This window comes from Notamacropus eugenii, chromosome 1 (assembly GCF_028372415.1).
Source record: "Notamacropus eugenii isolate mMacEug1 chromosome 1, mMacEug1.pri_v2, whole genome shotgun sequence".
Lineage (NCBI taxonomy): Eukaryota > Metazoa > Chordata > Mammalia > Diprotodontia > Macropodidae > Notamacropus > Notamacropus eugenii.
In genome coordinates this window covers 11,165,010-11,186,580 of record NC_092872.1, presented here as the reverse complement: position 1 = coordinate 11,186,580, position 21,571 = coordinate 11,165,010, and the positions used below count along the sequence as shown (strand labels likewise).

The following is a 21,571-nucleotide window of genomic DNA, read 5'->3' as shown; positions in this document are numbered from 1 at the left end:
TACTAGCTAAGTGACCCTGGGCATGTCATTTAACCTCTGCCTCAGTTTCCTCCTCTGTAAAATGAGTGTGATAACAGTACCTGTCTCCCAGAGGAGAAACAAATACGAGGGCCAAATGAAGTGATATCTGTAAAGTGCTTCCTGATCTATTTCCCAGATTGGTTGTGAGAATCCAATCAGATAATATCTGTAAAGCGCTTAGCACAGCACCTGGAACACAGCAGACAGTCGGTACACGCTTGTTTCCTCCCTTGTGCAGACCATGCCCCACGCCTGGGAGAACTCTTTCCACATCTCCACCCATACTACTACTATCACTACTACTGCTAGTATTACTGTTACTACCACTATCACTACTACTGCCACTCTACTACTGCCACTACTACTACTACTACTACTCCCACCACTACTACCACTACTACTACTTACTACTACTACTACTTACTACTACTACTACTATTACCACCACTACTACTACTACCACTATCACTACTATTACTACCACTACCACTACTACCATTGCTACCACCACTACTACCAGTTACTACTACTACCACTACTACTACTACTACGGCCACTATCACCACTACTACCACCACCACTACTACTACCACTACCACTACCACTAGTACCATTGCTACCACCACTATTACCAGTTACTACTACTACCACTACTACTACTACTACGGCCACTATCACCACTACTACCACCACCACTACTACTACCACTACCACTACCACTAGTACCATTGCTACCACCACTATTACCAGTTACTACTACTACTACGGCCACTATCACTACTACTACCACCACTACCACTACCACCACCACTACTCCCACCACCACTACTACTACTACCACCACCACTACTACCACTACCACTACTACCATTGCTACCACCACCACCACTACTACTACCAGCACCACTACTACCACTGCTACTACCAGTTACTACTACCACCACCACTACTACCACTGGGGAAAGGGGCAGCCCCTCCACAGGGCTGGACCAGCAGCCTCTGCACCAGGAGGTGGATACGGGGACGGACGCCCCACTCTCCAGGGGCCCGTGTTGTCCTGGGGAGGACCTGAGTCCACGCACAGGCACATGCAGCTGCGGAGGAAGGTCTCACACCGGGACTTGTGCCTCTCTGGCCTGGGCTCACAGTGTGCTAACCCTAAATGCTCCCTAGAACACTTAATCTCCCCCCTCCACGCCTTTGCCTGCACAGTTCCCCTGGCCTGGAGCTATTCTCCACCCACTCCCCAGGGCGGGGTGGAGGAGGGGAGCCGCCCCAAGCTCCTGGAAAAGTTGGGGGGAGGGGGAGCCACAGGTATTTTATGCCCAGCCAAACGCAGGAGGAGAGCCCTGGGACTCCGGTCATTCCCCGGGGAGGAAAGGCAGGGGCAGCGGCGTCACGGCGGCCACGGACCGGACCCCTGGGGCACAGCTCTCAGGAGGAGGGGGGCAAAGAGGGCACCCAGAGGTCTCTGGCACCCCGGGAAGCCTGAACAGATCACGGCCTGTGAGCATCCAGCACCAGGGGGCTCCGCGGGGAGGCTGTTACCGAGCGCGCCCAGTAGGGGGCTCCGCAGGGAGGCTGTTACCGAGAGCCTCTACCAGGGTGCTCCGCGGGGAGGACCGTTACCGAGCGTGCCCAGTAGGGGGCTCCGCAGGGAGGCTGTTACCCAGCGCGCCCAGTAGGGGGCTCCGCGGGGAGGCTGTTACCGAGAGCCTCTACCAGGGTGCTCCGCGGGGAGGACCGTTACCGAGCGTGCCCAGTAGGGGGCTCCGCAGGGAGGCTGTTACCGAGAGCCTCTACCAGGGTGCTCCGCGGGGAGGACCGTTACCGAGCGTGCCCAGTAGGGGGCTCCGCAGGGAGGCTGTTACCCAGCGCGCCCAGTAGGGGGCTCCGCAGGGAGGCTGTTACCGAGAGCCTCTACCAGGGTGCTCCGCGGGGAGGACCGTTACCGAGCGTGCCCAGTAGGGGGCTCCGCAGGGAGGCCGTTACTGAGGGTGCCCAGTAGGGGGCTCCGCAGGGAGGCTGTTACCTAGCGCGCCCAGTAGGGGGCTCCGCGGGGAGGCTGTTACCGAGAGCCTCTACCAGGGTGCTCCGCGGGGAGGCCATTACCGAGCGCGCCCACCAGGGGGCTCCGCGGGGAGGCTCTCGGAGTCCGGCAGCTCGGGAGGACTGGGTCCGGCTCTTCCAACGGGGGCGGAGCTGGGAGGATGTTGGGCCCCGCCCACCCGCCCAGGGCTCCCCTGGGCTCCCAGCTCCTCCTGACGCTACTGCTGCAGGCCATGGGTGAGGCCCGGCCCGGAGGTGGTAGAGGGGCGGGGAAGGGCCTGCCCCTTGGGCCCCCTAACTAGGGTCCCCCACCCCATCCTGTGCTCTCTCCACAGGGGGCATTGCTGAGGAGCAGCCCACCCAGCAGGATGAGAAAGGTGAGTAATGTCTGAGGGAGGGGGAGGGGGAAGGGGAGGAGGAGGGGGAGGGACCCAGCTCGGGGGCGTGGCTCACCCCGCCCCCTCCCGCCTTCACCACCCCCACCCAGCCCCCCCCTCCTGCCCCGCCCCAGACCCCCTCTCTTTGCGTGGGGATGCCTCCAGCACCGCCCACCTCTGACCTGGCGGGTTCTCAGGACCCTCCCAGCACGTTCTAAGGACCCTCCCAGCACGTTCTCAGGACCCTCCCAGCACGTTCTAAGGACCCTCCCAGCATGTTCTAAGGACCCTCCCAGCATGTTCTAAGTACCCTCCCAGCACGTTCTAAGTACCCTCCCAGCACGTTCTCAGGACCCTCCCAGCATGTTCTAAGACCCCTCCCAGCACGTTCTAAGGACCCTCCCAGCATGTTCTAAGACCCCTCCCAGCACGTTCTAAGGACCCTCCCAGCATGTTCTAAGACCCCTCCCAGCACGTTCTAAGGACCCTCCCAGCATGTTCTAAGACCCCTCCCAGCACATTCTAAGGACCCTCCCAGCATGTTCTAAGGACCCTCCCAGCACGTCCTAAGGACCCTCCCAGCATGTTCTAAGACCCCTCCCAGCACATTCTAAGGACCCTCCCAGCACGTTCTCAGGACCCTCCCAGCACGTTCTAAAGACCCTCCCAGCACGTTCTAAGGACCCTCCCAGCATGTTCTAAGGACCTTCCCAGCTCTGACATCCTGGGTTCTAAGGACCCTCCCAGCTCTGACATCCTGGGTTCTAAGGACCCTCCCAGCATGTTCTAAGGACCCTCCCAGCACGTTCTAAGACCCCTCCCAGCATGTTCTAAGGACCCTCCCAGCACGTTCTAAGGACCCTCCCAGCATGTTCTAAGGACCTTCCCAGCTCTGACATCCTGGGTTCTAAGGACCCTCCCAGCATGTTCTAAGGACCCTCCCAGCTCTGACATCCTGGGTTCTAAGGACCCTCCCAGCATGTTCTAAGGACCTTCCCAGCTCTGACATCCTGGGTTCTAAGGACCCTCCCAGCATGTTCTAAGGACCCTCCCAGCACGTTCTAAGGACCCTCCCAGCATGTTCTAAGGACCCTCCCAGCTCTGACATCCTGGGTTCTAAGGACCCTCCCAGCTCTGACATCCCAGGTTCTAAGGGTCCTTTCAGTTCTGACATCCTGTGTTTTTTCCCCTTTATACCTAAACTTTATTACACATTTTCTTTTGCTTTTTGCCTTTTCCTCCACCACTTGTTAGTTTATTTGCTTTCAATTTTTAACAATCGCTTCCATCAGTTTTAAATTTTCTCCCACTCTTTCCCTCTCCCCCAAGATGGCACACAGTCTTACGTGGGCTCTCTACATGCATTCTTATTAAACACATTTTCATATTAGTCATGTTATATAGAAGAATTAAAACAAATGAGAGAAACCATGAGAAAAACCAAGCCAGACATAACAGCAGAGAAGACAGTCTGCTCCATTCTGTGTTCTGACCCCATGGTCCTTTCTCTGGATGTGGATGGCATGTAGCATCATGAGTCCTTTGGGAATGTTTTCCGTCCTTGCCTTGCTGTGAAGGGCTAAGTCTATCAGAAACAGTCCTCGCTCACTGTGGTTGTTGCTGTGTACAGAGTTCTCCTGCTTCCGCTCCTTTCACTCAGCCTCAGTTCATATAAGTCTTTCCAGGCTTCTCTGAAGTCTTCCTGTTCATCATTTCTCACAGCACAGTAGTATTCCATTACATTCATGTACTACAACTTGTTCAGCCATTCCCCAATGGATGGGCATCCCCTCAATTTCCAGTTTTTGACTACCTTGTACATGTGGGACCTTTCCCATTTATATGATCTCTTGGGGATACAGTCCTAGAAGAGCTATTGCTGGGTCAAAGGGTACGCATATTTTTGTAGCCCTTTGGGCACAGTTCCAAATTGCTCTCCAGAATGGTTGGATCAGCTCACAGTTCCACCTACAATGAATTCGTGTTCCAGCTCTTCCACATCTTCTCCAACATTTATCATCTTCCTATTTTGTCATGTTAGCCAATCTGATAGGTGTGATGTGGTATTTCAGAGCTGTTTTGATTTGCATCTCTCTAATCAATAGTGATTTAGAGCAATTTTTCATATGACTCTAGATAGCTTTAATTTCTTCCTCTGAAAACTGCTTGTTCATATCAGTTGACCATTTATCAACCGGGGAATGACTTGTATTCTTATAAATTTGACTCAGTTTTCTCTATATTTTAGAAATGAGGCCTTTAGCACACATGCTAGTTGTAAAAATTTTTTCCCCATCATGTGTTCTAAGTTCCCTCCCACCTGACATTGTGTTCTAAATTCCTTCCTACATCTGATATTCTGTGTTCTAAGTTCCCTCCTACCTCTGATGTTCTGTGATCTAACTTCCTTCCCTCATCTGACATTCTATGTTCTAAGTTCCTTCCTAGCCATAGCTAGGGTTAGGGTTATAACTAACATTCTAAGTTCTAAACTCCCCCTTATGACATGTTATGTTCTAAGATACCTTCCAGCTCTGACATAGTATGATCCCATGATCATAATATTTTAATTTAAAACTGACCCACCCCTGCCAAATCTCAGCTCTCCCAGGGACTTTATGAGGGAGCAAGATATGTACATTCAACATGAGAAAAGACTTTTTAATGACAGTCACTGCTCACTTTAAGATCAGCTCATCCAGCTGATTGCAGGCCTTAAATCCATGGTTAGATATTCATTTTCTTCAAGGCCTGAACTCATACAGAAGAATCTGCAAATTAGTAGAAAGAACATAGTGACCTTCCTGGAGACAGTGTCCATCCACAAGCCTGTGGGGATCCCCCAATGGAGTAGACAAAGTCTTGGACCTTAGGGAATGTCTTATCTGTGAGGAGAAACTGTTCTTCCCTTCTACCTCCATGCGGGTCCTTCCCCTTTCCTGACATTCCCTTCTCTGCTATGTCTACCTCTGATCTCCCTCAGTCCGTTATGGTACAAAGTAGTTTCATCCAATATATATCTTGGTCCTAATGAGGAGATACCCACATGGAGCTAGGTCCTGTCTTTAGGATCAAAGGTGCTTCCACTATAATCCTGAAAGAGGAAAGGAAAGGAGTTCCTGGGAGATCACCTAGGCCAACTCTGTCATTATGCAGATAAGGAAATAGGGACCTGGAAAGGTTAAAAAATCATTTTCCCATGGCCACATAGTGGGAGTCAGTGGTAAGACCTTTTATCCAGCATAAAATACGTGGTATAAAGGAGTTGACTTCAAGTCAGGCAGGTGAATACAGAACACTATAAGTCTTCGTAGAGTAATGTCTTAATTTGGCTCAAGGGACATTTACAGAACACATCACATGACTGTACAGGCTCAGAGAAAGCCAGAAGCGACCTTAGTGTTCATCTAGTTCAGTTGCCTTGTTTTACAGGTGAGGAAACTGAGGAACAGAGAGGTTCAGCGATTGCTCAAGGTCACATGGGTATTAAGGGGCAGAACAGACATTTAAACTTTAGATCATTTGGCTGCAAGTAAGGTCTCTTTCCCCAATCCTTTTATTCAAATGTAATAAATGTTTGTTGATAATAACAGCTAGGTGGCGCTGTGGAGAGGGTGCTGGTCTTGGAGTCAACGGACCTAAGTTAAAATCCAGTCTCAGAAACTTTCTAGTTGTGTGACCTTGGACAAGTCACTTAGCCTCTGTTTACCACTGGGGAAGGAAATGGCAAACTACTCCATCATCTTTGCCAAGGAAACCCCATGGACAGAATCAGATGTGACTGAAACAACTGAACAACATTTTTATAGCGCTACAAGGTTTGTGAAGAATTTTAACTAGTTACCTGATTCCCACAACAAACCTGAGAGACAGGTAATATTACTATCCTCATTTTACGCTTGAGGAAAGGGAATCTGAGAGAAGTTACATGATTTGCCCAGAATTACACAGGAAGTGTCTCAGGCAGGATTTCAAATGTTCTATGCACCACATCTCCTAGCTACTTGGTGAATAAAATTCAACTGAATGGTTTCACAAAATGGAAACAGAAACTGACTAGCCTCAAGTCCAGCCACATGCTATCTGGGTTCCCCTCACATCACTACCCCTGTTTGTTAGTATGGACAATCAAAGGGGGCTTCCTGAGATCCACCATGGAGTGGTGATCCCCAGCGGTCACTACCCAGAGCTAAGGAGATCAGCAACAGTACTGATGTCTCCCATGTCCACTACCTGTGGACTTAGGAAGTCTATGACGTAGGTAGGACTGAAATCATCATTTTGCAGATGGGCAAGTTGGGGCTCAGAGAGGTTAGAAGATTTGCTGGGTCACACCCAGGATTCAAACCTAAGTCATTTGATCTCAAATCCAGGACTGTTTTATTTTCACAGTCTTTATAAAATGGCTGTTTCTTTAAGTGGTAACTATTAAATAGGACTTAAGGCTTCAATGGAAGTCTGATGAGCCAAGATTCTAGGTCCCCTCACATATCTGTCTGTCTGTCCATCTCTCACTCTCATCTCTTTCACCTCTCCCCCCCTCTTATCTCTCAGTCTCCCCTCCTTCCTTCTCTCTTTCTCTTTCCCTCTCTCCCTCTCAGTTCTCTCTCATCTCTGTCTCAACTCTTTTTCATCTCTCTGTGTGTCTCTCTGTCTCTTCTTTTACCACCTCTATCTCTCTCACCCTTGCTCTCTCACTCTCCCTCTTCAGGCTGTGGTCATACATATTTCTTCGAAAAAGTCATAGGTGGAGAAGAAGCGATGGACAGGAAATGGCCGTGGCAAGTGAGCGTTCAGAAAAACGGCAATCACCTGTGCGGCGGGTCCCTAGTTGCCCCCCTCTGGGTGCTGACGGCTGCTAATTGCTTGAATCCGTGAGTTGAACCATTTTCAAGGTCCTTAGTGAGCCAATCAGGCAGGCAGTAGGTCTGGATAAATATCGTTTGTGCTACCATTTTATATTGTTGTTAGGAAAATCCTTTGATTCCAAGTCCAAGGCGATTTTCCTCTCTAACAGGATAGCTGGGGGAGGAGCTTGGGTGAAAGAAAGGTGACCTGAAAAATGGGTAAGATTCTGGAAAGGTCAGAGTGAGTGCTGTGTCATACTTCTGGCAGGGGTAGGGAGAAGTCAGGCTACAGGCAGAGGAGGTGGCATGGACTTTTAGCAATACAGTTGCAGGGGGTTTGTTCATTCTAGTTAAAAGGATCATTTGAGAGGTTCCAACTTGACTTTCAAACAATTTAGAATCACAGATTCTCAGTAGAAAAGACTTTAAAATCCCTATGACATCTCCAGCCCATGGTCATCTAGCACCTGCTCAAATGAGAAATTAAAAAAACAACCCTACCTCTCACAAGTCAGTCTGTCTACTTTTTTGACAACTCTAACTTTTAGATCAGGATTAAGACTGTAGCTTAAGCCAGCCAACTCCTGTGTGCCAGACCCTGTGCTAAGTAAGCACCAGAGAAGCAAAGGGCAAGAATAAATTCATAAAAAAATGACTGAATGAATAAATGAATGAGTCGATAGATGAATGAATAAGTGAGCGGAGGAATAAATAAAACATGACTCAGCCCCCCCAAGGAGCTAACATCCGAATGGGGGAAACCCTATGTTAGTAGCCAAGCACATACAGGATCTTTTCCTAGTAGATGAGAGGTGATTGGAGAGTGGAGGGCACTAGCAGCTGAGGGGGGAGGAGTGGGCTCCAGAAAGGCCTTCTGCTGCATCCTAAAGGAAACCAGGAAAGCCAGGAAACAGCAGTGAGGAAGGGGAGAGGGCATTCTAAACGTGGGAGACACATGTACTAAGCCAAAATCTACCCCTCAGTTGCCCTTCCTTGTGTGCCCTCCTTTTCCACTCCACCCATTCACAGCCAGGCTGATAAAGGTAAATCCTCGAAGCCATTCGAAACTAATTCTTGAAATTTTTTGAAGATTATGTTATGTCCTTCTCTGCGTCTTCAGTCTATAAGCACCTCTGGTTCACTGGACAGATCCTCAGGTGACGTGATCGGTAGTCTGTACATCATCCTGTTAAACCTCTCTTGTATTTTTCCTTCCTACAATGTGGCACCGAGGACCAAACAAAATGCTTCAAGAGGAGTACAATGAGGAAAATGTTATATTTGGAATCAGACAACCTGGATTTAAATGACACCTTCCCTGGACCTTAATTTCTTCCTCAATTAAAAAAAAAAGATATTTGCAAGTTTAATATGAAACAACAATGATAAGGCAATCCCAAATGCCAACGCGATCTTAAATTTGCTCTGAGAAGCATAGTGTATCAGACTAGAGAGGGGAGGGCTCTGTTGCCCCTTTGCCCTGCTCAGACCACATCTGGATTATTATGTTCAGTTCTGGGGGCCACATTTTAGGGAAGATATTGCCAAGCTTGGCATCCAGAAGAGGACCAAGGTGGACAAAGTCCTGAGGTTATTTCATATGAGGATTGGCTAAAAAAATGGGAATATTTATCTTAATGAAAACTTGGGGGGCATCATAGGGGAAGGGACTCACCATGGTCATCTCCAAATACTTGAGAGACTGTAATGAAAATGAGATTAGATTTGTTCTCCTTTATCCTAGGAGCGGTGTATAGAAGTTGAGTTCTTAGAACAGAGGTTAGGTGATTATTAACAGGGTTAGGTTATAGAGAGAGCTTCTGTTCAGGTCCAGGTTGAATTTTGTTTTTGAGGCAGTTGGGGTTAAGTGACTTGCCCAGGGTCACACAGCTAGTAAGTGTCTGAGAGTGGATTTGAACTCAGGACCTCCTGACTCTAGGGTCAGTGCTCTATCTACTGTGCCACCTCACTGCCCCCAGATTGAGTTCATGCCTCTGAGGTCCCTTCCAGCTCTGAGATTCTCTGATTCTATGTCAGAAATCTGACATCTATGCCTTTACCCCAGTGCATTGTCAAACACATGGAACAGCATAAAGCCAGAGGCAGATTCCTGTGACTTTACCTCCCTCTGAGTTGGTGGAATTCACTACTTTGAAGATGAGCATTTTCAACAAATTCTGAATCTTGATTCTACTTGATGCCAGTGGTCATAAACAAATGTGGTGGTTGGAAAATAAAAGGAAACAGATTTTGACTCAATAAAAGGAAGAGTTTTCTAATAATCAATACTCTACAACATTGGCACTGTCTGGATTCAGAGTGATCTCTCTGTTACTGATGGTGTTCAAAATAGTTTGGATGACCACATACCGGGGCAGCTGTCAAGAAAATTCCTGGTGTTTAAGATTCTGTGACTCTGAAATCCCACCCCCATACCTCATTCTCAGAAGCCATGGTGCTGTGGCCTTCATTCAAGTCACAGAACTTGCAGAGTGAATTGTCTAGTCCAGGGGTGAGGAACCTATGGCCTTGGCTCCCCATCTCTGGTCTAGTCCAATACCTCTTATTTTGCAGATGAGTAAACTGTGTTCCAAGAGGTTCAGTAGCTTACTCAAGGTCCCCAGCTAGCAAATGGTGTAACTAGCACTCAAGGTCCCCAGCCAACAAGTGGAACAGCCATGACTCAAGGTTCCCAACTAGCAAATGGTGTAGCCAGGACTCAAGGTCAACGTTTTCTGATCCCCACCCCTGCAAAGTCCAATACTCCCTCTACTTCAATGCAGTAATGACAGTGTTAACGTCTTCCCTTTTTCCAACAGCAACGATAATTATACTGTTTACATGGGGACCGCAGAGCTCAAGGAAAGATACACTCTACTGGCTGTCCGGGTACCAGTCAAAGAAGTGGTAATCCACCCTAACTACGAGGAGACCAGATACTGGTCGTGGATAGGCCGTGAGAACAATGTAGCTCTCCTCAAGCTGGCCCAGAGGGTGAAATTCACCGAATACATCGCTCCTGTCTGCATTGCCCCCCCCTCAATGGAAGTGAGAGCTGGATCCTTCTGCTGGCTAACAGGCTGGGGCCAGACCACAATACCCGTAGAGGGAGAAGACCGTAAGGAAATAACCCCATGGGATGAAGGAATAGCCTTATTCTTCTGCCTGGGTCTTCACTGGTCTTGGGTTTTTCCACCTTAGCCCTCACTGTGCCCACTCCATCGTCTAAGTCCATGACCTACTGCCTACTTCTTGACTAATCTAATTGTACTTATTATCAATCATTCTGACCTACTTCCTCGCTTGTCTACTATTTGCCCAGAAAGGGTATTTACCTTTTCTGAATAAATCCCAGCAGCCACACTTCCCTCCCTGTTTTGGTTTGTAGTATCGCAGTCAGCTGCAGGTTGATTTACGGCAGCTTTGTTCCACTCTGTATGCTCTCCATGGCCCTCTGCTTTACCCGGGTCACTGCTGGTTCCTGAGACCCTTCTCTAACATGTTTCCTGGAACCAAATTATGTATGTCATGCTTTGATCCCAGTTGCCAGTGCCCTCCCTCCCCCTTTAGTAGTCCCTCTCTCCTCCATCCCAGGAAAGTTTACATGAAGACCTAAGGGCCTAGAGAGAGCTTCCTTCCTTCAGGAGCATTTGTGGTTGAGCAGAGGAGGTTGAGCAGGACATGACTTAACAAAAGAAATAGTTCTCTAATGATGGAATTTCAGGCATCAGACTTTTTCTTTTTTAAATGGAGAGGATTATTGTTTTTAGGGGGTTTTTCTTTTTCGGTCCTATTCAAATCACAACCGATAAACCCATGATTTAGGGTTAAAGGGAGAGGGGCAAGGAGGAGCCAAAAGGAGCAGGAGGTAGCTCTGAGGTGAGAGGATCTACCTGCATTTCAGTGCTAAGATGTGACTTTGACCTGGGCCTCAGTTTCCTTATCTACTCTCAGTGATCTTAGAAGGTCCTTTCCCTAGTGCCTCCTCTGTGCCAGTACTTTACAAATGATCTTCTTAACAACCCTAGGAAGTAGGTCCTGTTATTATACTTATTTGACATAGTTGCTATTATTTAATCCAAAGTATAACTGAGCGATAATGCCCTTACAGAATCCCTGAAGATTAATTATTAGACTAATTAATAGGCCTCTTCTCTGGAAGACCTCCAGTGTAACAGGGAAGGCAGTCAGCTCCTTGTCCTTTTGGACAGCTTTAGTTGGAAGATCTCCTTCAGATTGTATATACTAAAACCTGCATCTGTTGCGACTTGGCTAATTGCTCAGTTTATTTATTCCCCAAACATTTGTTAAATGTCTATTATATTGCAAGACCCTGTGCTAGGCCCTATAACATATATAATCCCCCATCTCTATGGTGGGTCTTTCAGTGCTTGAAGACAGCCGTCCTCTCTTCCTCTACCCCTGTAAATCTCCTCTCAGGCTAAGCATGTCCTATTCCATCAAGTTCCAGTTGTAGGTCTTAGAGGTCACCTAACGAGTCAGGAAGAGACAGAATCAGAAGAAGAAATGACTTCTCCAAGATCACGCATATTAGGTTGCAGAGCTAAGACTCAAACCCAGGTTGTCTGATTCTAAAGCTAGTGCTCACATGCAGTCTTAGAGAGAAGTCTGCTTGGTTCCAGACTAGAGACCCTAAAATGTAGTAAGCTCTTCAGAAGTCTAGAGTCCCCTGGACTGTCTCAGAGTGAGGCTCCTATGTTCTTTCTCCCCTTTATGTTAGCATTGAAAAATGTTTCTTATTTCCCTGGACTAAGTTCATTGATCCATTCTACAATCTCAGGCTCATTCTGTACTGATTGAAAAGCCTCCTAAAGGCCTGGCCAACCTGTAAGGAATTACCCATACTGCTATACAATCCCCTGGCTAGCTAAGTATCTTATTACCTCATTCCCTTTAGGAGATAGGTTTGGAATGCCAGCGGATAAATATAACAGTTCCCATCCTTTCACAGTCAGAATCATTTGCTCCAATTTATGAGTTACCCCTCAAAGGCCTGCTTTTGTTAGATTGGGAATGATGTCACCTAAGGATCACTTGATAGAGTATGGCGTCCATAGCCTAAGAAGAGATTTATATTGGATGGCTGTCTTCAAGCACTGACAGACCCAGCATGGAGATGGGGTCTTAGATGTCTACTTCATAGTGCACATTCTTCCCCTTCCTTTTTAGAGTCCAGTGGAAACCAGGGGTGAAGATGAGAACTGAGGACTTAGAACTGTTAGAACTGTGGTGGCAGAACAGGAGAGAGGGTTAGGATCTTGGCTCTCTCTTTCCTGAACCTTCAAGACTGACTACAGTGACTGAAGGAGGTTATTAGCATGTCTGTGCTCTAAATGCTAGGTGGACTAGTGGTGTCATCCCTGCTAGCTACCTTGTGGCCTTTGGGATGGTCTCAATGGGGTGGGGGAAACCCTATGGGGTATGGCAGGGGGATCATGGAACACAGGACGCTTTAACCACTGAGGTCTTTCCCACCCAAAACCCCTACAGCACAGCTTTCTCCGGTGCTTCAGGAAGCCGAGATCACCATCCTGGGCAATGACGACTGTGACTCCCACTACCATGACATCTCAGAAGTGCCCAGCATCGTCCGTATCATCTCCTCTAACATGTTGTGTAGCGATTATTCCCGAGGAAAAGACTTCTGCACTGTGAGTTTTTTGTGGAAGACCTTGTGCTTAGTGCAGTACGAGGAGATGCTTAATGAATGTTTATAGCCTGATCAAGCCATGGAAAGAAACTTGCCCTTCCCTTGGTACCCACTCCCCAGCCCCACCCCCACCCTTCATCTCTCAAGGCACTTACTCATTGTCAGAGACGAAAATGACTTTGGGAGGCATCCTAGGAGCTTGGGGTAGATTTAGAAACATCACACAACGTAGGTGTCTAGAGACAGACTGTGGAACAGAATTCTAGAACTTCAGAGAGTATCTATGAGACCCACAGCACATAGAGCTCTGGAGACTGGAGACAGGAAGCCCTGAGTTCAAATCTAGCCAGCTATGTGACCCTGGGCAAGTCACTTTAGCCTCGGATTGCCTCAGTTTCCTCATTTGTAGAATGAGGGTTTGCACCTCCTACTCAGGGTTATAGTAAGGATAAAATGAGATTACGTTCATGAAGCATTTGGCAAACCTTAGGGCACTATAAAATGATGGGATTACTGTCATGAATGGTCAGCATTATACTCTACAAATGCTAACCGTTATTGTTGGGGACAGCCATGGTTATCATCACATGGCTACAGCTTCCACTGATGATAATCAGAGCTGAGGCAAACAGAAGTGAAGAGACTTTCTAAGATCACACATCTGCTTAGTGTCTGAGTCTGGAATTGAACTCAGGTCCTAGTGATTCCAGGACTAATGCTCAGTCTGCTGCACCAGCTAATAGCTAGCATTTATGTGGTGCCTATCTTCATAACAGCTGTGAGAAGTAGGGACTATTATTATTCTTACTTTCCACCGTTGTTGTTGTTTAATCCAAGGTCTGAGCTGGAATCCCCTTACAGAATCCCTGGAGATGCATTATCCAGCCCTTCCCTTGAACGGGTCCGACATAGTAGGGAAGACAAACTCACTGTCTCCCATGGCAGCTAGCTCCTTTTCCTTTTGAACAGTTTTAGTTGTTAAGAAGTTTTCCTTCAGATTGTACCAAAATCTGCATCTCTTGCAACTTTGCTAATTTCTCAGTTCATTCATTCTTGAAACATTTATTAAATGCCTAGTATGTTACAAAATCCTATGCTAGGCTCTAGGGGTGAAAACAACAGACTTCTCTCAAGCAGTCTTCTTTTTTAAAAAATTTAATATTTTATTTTTCCCCAATTATATGTAAAAAATAATTTTAATGTTCTCTTTTTTTTTCAAATTTTGGGTTCCAAATTTTCTCCCTCCCTCTCCTCCCCCCTCATTGAGAAGGCAAGCAATTTTGTATAGGTTAAATATGTGTACGTATTTTCATTGATTCTCTGTCCTTTCAGACACTCACACACTAACCTTTTTAAGCCCCTGGACCTTTTTCTTCTAGGATTGATTAGGATGTAAGAGTTAACACCGGGTTGTCTTATTTGTGTTTGATTATAGAAACCCAAATGTCAGAGCTGAAATGGACCATGGAGATCACTTAGTCCTGTGGTTTCATTTTACACATGAAAAAATTCAGATCCAGAAGAATTTCTTGCCCAAAATTCATTGAGTGAATTAGTAGCATTGATGAGATTAGAACCTAGGTCTCCTGATTCAAAGCATCGTGGAATCTTGAGACTGCTTTTTACCACCCGCACCCCAGAACATGAAGGGGGAAATTTCTTCCATCATAGGCCTCTTTGATGAATCTCCATCTTTCCTTGCTGCCTCTTATTCTAAAGCTTTCCTCCCACCCTTCCTGGGACCATCTGTGCATATACACAGTTCAGATGCACCATTAATATTTACTACAGAGTGAGAAGATGTTTTAGGGGTTAGGGGAGAGGGGAGTCATGCTGTGAAAGGAAACACACACACACACACACACACACACACACACACAAACAAGAAAAATAAAGAGATCAAAGGAGCAAGTATGCTTTTATTTGCTTTCAGACACCAGCAATTCTTTCTGGAGATGGACAGCATTTTTCATCATAAGTCCTTCAGTGTTGTCTTGGATCCATGTATTGCTAGAATAGCTAAGTTCTTCATAGTTCATTATCCTAAGATATTGCTGTTTCTGTATATCATGGTTTTGCTTACTTCACTTTGCACCAATTCGTAGAAGTCTTTCCAGATTTTTCTGAGAGCATCTTGCTCATTATGTCTTAGACACAAAATGGCATTTTATCACATTCACATACAACAGCTCGTTCAGTCATCCTCCAGTTGATGGGCATCCCCTCAATTTCCAATTCTTTGCCACCACCAAAACAGCTGCTATAGATATTTTTGTCCATGTAGGTCCTTTTCCTTTTTGTTTTATTTTTATCTCTTTGGGACATAGTAGTGATGTTGCTTGGCCAAAGGACATGCACGGTTTCATAGCCCTTCGGACATGGTTCAAGATCGCTCTCCAGAATGGTTGGATCAGTACAGAACTTCGTCAACAGCGCATTAATTTCTGAATTTTCCCTCAACCCCTCCAGCATTTGTTGTTCTCCTTTTCTGCCCTATTAGCCAGTCTAACAGTTGTGGGTGGTAGCTTAGAGTTGCATTAATTGGCATTTCTTCAATCAGTAGTTATTGAGAGCATTTTTTTCATATCACTATAGATAACTTTCATTAATTTGTCTGAAAATCACCTGTTCGTATCTTTTGATGATTTATCATTTGAGGAATAGCTCTTATTTCCATAAATTTGACTCAGTTCCTATATATTTGAAAAATGAAGTTTTTACTTGCTGTAAATTATTTTTTCACAGTGATGATTGCTATATATTTCTCTCCATCTTATTTACCCTCTCCCGTCTATCCTTATTCCTCTCCTTTCACCCTGTCCAATCTCAAAAGTGTTTTGCTTCTGACTTTATCTTCCCCAATCTGCCCTCCCTTCTATCAACCCTCCCTTACCTACGTAACCTCCTACTTTCCTGTGTGCTAAGACAGATTTCTACCCCCAACTGAATGTGCCTGGTATTCCCTCTTTGAGCCAATTCCAGTGGTTCATGTGCTCCCCACTCTCATTTCTCTTCCCAATTTTTCCTCTGTCTCTCTTACCTGATTTTTAAAATCCTTTTTAAAATTTTTCCATGGCCTGAGGATAATTCGTATTTTTCTTTGAGGTTTTGGATGTAGCAGTTTTGACTTGGTTGTTGTCTTTGGAGTTTGTGTTTGGATTTTCCCTGTCACCATGGTAACTTTCTTTAGTCAGGACCTTTGTCATTCCCCCAGCCTATTTCTTGACTTTTAACTCTATGCTAAAACGGGGCTCTGCTTCTGGAGGGGAGGGGGTGCTATCCCCAGCTCCAGGTTTGTTGTGCAGCTGTTTTCAGAGATAATTCTGGGGACCTGTAAGTTTTTTGTTCTTCTACAGTGGCATGATCCAGGAAGGTGGATTTGTGGTGTGGTTTGTGAGTGACCACAGGCACTCTTTTCCACCCTGGAACTGTGACCAGGGTTCTAGCTTCAATATGGCTGTATGGTGTATCAGTGCCCTTCCCTTCCCTGAGACTGAGACCCAGGACTGCAATCAATGACCATGCCTTTTGTGGTGTAGATAAAAAGAGAGTTGGTCCCTTTCTGAGAGAGTGAAGACAGTTAGTTTTAGTGGAAGAAGCCAGGCCTTGAGTTTGTCCTTTTTTCCTTGTACCCTTGATAGAGCACCTCAGGGGATGGAGGGGAGAGATTGCTCTCTCATCTCTTCCCCCATAACTGGGGATAGTGTCTTGTAGAAGCCCCCAGCAGAATCCAGAGGCTGTAAGAGGAATGGAAGTATGGTGCCTAGAACTGGGAATCTTGTTCTCCTCAACAATGCCATGTTCTTCACTGCAAAACACCATGACAGCTCTCTCCAGTCTCTTCAGCAAGGATTCAGGCTCCAGCCACTTCTACTCTCTGTTCCTGGAGGCTCCCAAAGAGTATTTTCTGTAGCCAAATTTTTTGACTTTTCCCAAACCCATGGGATTTCTTTCAGTGTGCCCAGGGCAAACGGTACTGTATCATCCCAGAATTGTAGTCGCATGCAGCACAGCCATGCAAACAGTCACTGTATCCCACTCAGGCTCATGTGCTGCCTAGACATCCATCTGTTACAAGGCCATGTGGACCTCAAGTCATTCCCCTTCCCAGCCCTCATCAATAACTGCCCTTCTTCTCTCTCCACAGGGAGATGATGGGAGCCCGCTCGTCTGTGAATATGACTTCACGTGGTTCCAAGTGGGGGTAGTGAGCTGGTCCTTGGGATGTGCTCATCTGGAAACCCCAGGTGTCTATTCTCGGGTCAGCGAGTACGCCCTCTGGATAGAAAAGGAGATAGCAGAGCTGAACTACGCAGCCTCCACCCTCATGACCTCCTCCGGGATCACCCCCCTATCCCTGCTATTGCCTATTTCTCTCATGATGGCCCTATGAACTCCTCACCTCTCCTTCCCTGAATTCCTCCTCCATTGCCCCCCCCCCCACTTTCAGTCCCCTACTATTCCTGGAAACTTTCCTTCCCTTTATTTTAGCAACTCCTGAATTCCTGCTACTTCCCTGAGGATTTCACCCCCCTCCTTAACCTCCTATTCTCTAACATAGCTGAGGCTCAGGAGGTGGAGTGGCTGAGGTTGGAAGATTGATTTCTAAGGCTGAATGGGCAGGTCAAGGAGCTATCTGAAGATATATGTGGCAGATTGGGCAGGAGGTGGGGTTGGAGGGAGAAGAGTAGGTCCTTGGGAAAGGATAGGATACCAGAGTTGTGGGTTTGGGTCCCATAGGCCTCATTGTGAAGGGTAGGAAAGAACCCTGAGACCATTGGAGAACTCTGGAGAAAGGAATAATCAGAAAGAATGGTTTTAGAAACTGATAGAAAGAGGGTAGCCATGTAACTCAAGCAGAAGGAGACAGATCTGGGGGAAAGGGCCTGAATAGAGAGAGGTCAGCATAGTTCTGCATCATATATATATATATATACACACACACACATATATAGATACATACATATATACATATATACATAGATAATAGATATATAATATACATATATCAAGGACTCAATAAATTCATTCATTGACGAATTGATTGATTCTCTGTCCTTTCAAACACTCACACACTAACCTTTTTAAGCCCCTGGACCTTTTTCTTCTAGGATTGATTAGGATGTAAGAGTTAACACCGGGTTGTCTTATTTATGTTTGATTATAGAAACCCAAATGTCAGAGCTGAAATGGACCATGGAGATCACTTAGTCCTGTGGTTTCATTTTACACATGAAAAAATTCAGATCCAGAAGAATTTCTTGCCCAAAATTCACTGAGTGAATTAGTAGCATTGATGAGATTAGAACCTAGGTCTCCTGATTCAAAGCATCATGGAATCTTGAGACTGCTTTTTACCACCCGCACCCCAGAACATGAAGGGGGAAATTTCTTCCATCATAGGCCTCTTTGATGAATCTCCATCTTTCCTTGCTGCCTCTTATTCTAAAGCTTTCCTCCCACCCTTCCTGGGACCATCTGTGCATATACACAGTTCAGATGCACCATTAATATTTACTACAGAGTGAGAAGATGTTTTAGGGGTTAGGGGAGAGGGGAGTGGATACATGTGAAATCAATGTTTAGTTTTCTCTCCCCCTGTTGACCTGATTCAGTATCCAGATAGTACTCATCCCTTCCAAAGCATCCCTGGCCAACTTTTTACTACATATCAGCTGATTTCTTCCCCATGCCCTGACCCTTAGAATTAGTGTTAAACTGGGTTTAACTTGAAGAAGGGATTAGAAACTCCAGAATGAAGGTTTAGTGAAATGATCCTCATAAGAAGGAATAGGGGCAGGTATCTAAAGAGACCAAACGTAGCTGCCCAGGGAATCCTCAAATGAGCTCAGAGCCAAGCAGAACAGGCATAGAAGGTGGGAGAAGCGGAATATAACCAAAGATGAAGACCAGTAGATGAGAGAGGCTGGTGAGAGCAGAACAGAGAAGGCCAAAGCCTGGGGTAGAAGAAAGACCTGAGAAAACTGAGAAAGGGACAAAAAGAGATTTGGGTGAGCTTTTGGGGAGGGGAAGGGTCAAGAAGATAAGTTACACACTGGTGTCTCTGCGGAAAGAAAAGGGTAGCTCAGCTCCTGTGGAACGAATGTATGAATGAATGAAAAAGCATTTATGAAGCATAGCCATGTGCTAAATGTTAGAGATACACATAGAAAATCTGAGGCTGTCTGCTCCCAAGCATCTTTACTATAATGGGGGAGAGATCACATATAGGATATTTCCATTATTAATTAGTCCCATGGTCAGTCCTTATGGGGCAGCCACAAAGCAGATGTTAGCATCTTCTTTCCTGTCATTTCCACTGATAAAACCCTATCTATGCTGAACCAATTCCACACCAAGGACTCTGGTGGCAAGAGCTTTCTTGTAACTGTGGTTGCTAAGGGTGGGGGGAACTGGCACCTACTGAGGCTGTTGCCAGATTACATCACCAAAGAGGCTATTTCCTTTCTGGGCTGAAATGGGGACCAACCAGTGATCTAAGGGCCCCTAGCTGGTCGCTGATTTGTGTCGGTGGTGGCGAGAAGGGTGAGTCCCCTCTCTGCAGGGACTGCTCCCTTCAAATGCTGGCAACGAAGCCCAGGACGGAAGCAGTACCAGTGGCATGGGGGGCACCGCTGTCCTCAGCGCTCTTGGGTGAGAATCCTGGACTCTCTCAAGGTCCACTTTCTTTCTCCACAACCATCTGTAGTACAGTCAAGGGGTGACTTGCCACCCTCAACGTGCCTGAAAAGAACCCTAATGACTAACATTCATACAGCACTTTACAAATACTATTTCGTCATCATCATAATGAATAGCTAACACACAGCTCTTGCTGTGTGCCAGGCCCTGTGGCAAGTGCTTTACAATTATTAAATCATTTGAGCCTCTCAACCACCCTGGAAAACTGGTGCTGGTATTGTCCCCATTTGACAGATGAGGAAACTGAGGTTAACGGGTTACGTGGCTTGCCCACATCCTCACGATAACCTTGAGAGGCGAGTGCCGCTGTTATCATTATTTGCTGATGAGGAAATTGAGGCAGGCAGTTCAGTGACTTGACCAAGGTCCTACAGTTTGTCAGTTGCTCAGGCCAGATCTGATCTCAAGTCCTTCCGAAATTCAGATCCAGCGCTCTGGCCCTTGTGCCTAACTAGTGGTGTCCTCGCATTCCCTGGGAAGGCACCAACTTTGAGCTTCTCCTGCCCATCCATAACAGCAATATCCTCCAGCACTGATGCAGGGTTAATGGTTTTCAAGGTTGAGGACAACAGCGTAGAGCACAGGTTCTCCACCTGGTTCCCAAAGGCACCTTGGAGGTCTGGGGATGGATTTCAGGCAGTCCACGAATCCGTGTGCTTGTATCTGTCTGTGTTTCAGTATAATTGGTCTCCTTTGTAAATTTATGCATTCTATTTTATATATTTTAAAATATTACTCTGAGAAGGGACTTAGTGGCTTTATCAGCATAATCTGAGAAAAATGAAGAGATATTATTCGTCATAATATCTAACATTTATGCAGTGCTTACTGTATACTTCCTAGTGCCACGTGCTGTACTAAGTGCTTTTATAATTATAACCTCATTCAGTCTCTCCAACAACACTGGAAGGCAAGTGCTGTATTATCTCCACTTTACAGATGAGGGAACTGAGGCAAACAGGGTCACACAGTAAGTGTCTGAGGCTGGATTTGAACTCAGAGAAGTCTTCCTGACTCCAGACCTGGTGCTCTATCCACTGCACCACAAGCATGAAATTGGTAGCTCACATACCTGGGTTCCAACTCTGGCTCTGCATTTTTTTTTATACCTGGGTGATTGTGGGCAAGTTAGAGGCTCCTTCTGGCTGGAGAGGGCCTTAGAGGACATTGAGTGGGATCTCTGCCTAACATTCAGTAGTCCTACATACTTCCTAGCATCCAGCCATACGGGTGATGGGGATCTCACTACCTCCTGAAAACACCCCATTTCATTCCTGGGCAGCCCCTAATCATTAGATCAGCGAGTGGGCAATTCTTCTTCATGTCCAGCTGAAATCTGCCTCCCTGCTACTTTCAACCATTGTGGATGTCTTCTGGAGCCAAGACCAAGTCTGTTCATAGAGAAGAACATAGCGTGAGCAGAGTTGGAAAGGACTTTAGAGATGAGAAAGCTGAAGCCCAGAGAGGTTACTCACCCAAGGTCATAGAGATACCAAGTAAAAGAGCCAGGATTCAAATTAGGCTCTCATAATTTCAAACCCTGCTCCTTTTCCCAGATGCCATACCACTTGAAGACAATGATCATCTCCTAGTTCCCCAAGTCACCTCTATTTTCAAGGGTAAATATACCCCATTCCTTCAAGTGATCCTCATAAAATGTGGTTTTCAAACTCCCCTCCCCTCCATCCTGATCATGCTTTCCTGGATTTGTCCCAGTCTCATCTACTCTCAGGGGCAGCTGGGTGGTGCAATGGATAGAGGATTGGGCCTGGGATCAGGAAGACCTGAGTTCAAATTTGGCTTCAGACACTTACTAGCTGTGTGACCCTGGGCAAGTCACTTAACCCTGTTTGCCTCAGGTTCCCCATCTGAAAAATGAGCTGGAGAAGGAAATGGCAAATCCC

General features: G+C 46.4%; 1 protein-coding gene across 1 annotated transcript; it reads left to right on the top strand.

Annotated features, from left to right (window-relative positions):
• The first annotated feature begins 1,109 nt into the window (after window positions 1–1,109).
• PRSS50 (serine protease 50) lies at window positions 1,110–18,005 on the top strand. Its single transcript, XM_072599330.1, has 8 exons — window positions 1,110–1,168; window positions 1,398–1,581; window positions 1,667–1,985; window positions 2,406–2,447; window positions 7,159–7,321; window positions 10,114–10,412; window positions 12,806–12,966; window positions 17,113–18,005. Exons 1-8 carry the CDS (start codon window positions 1,110–1,112, stop codon window positions 17,356–17,358), a joined length of 1,473 nt encoding a protein of 490 aa, XP_072455431.1. The 3' UTR covers window positions 17,359–18,005.
• Window positions 18,006–21,571: the final 3,566 nt, after the last annotated feature.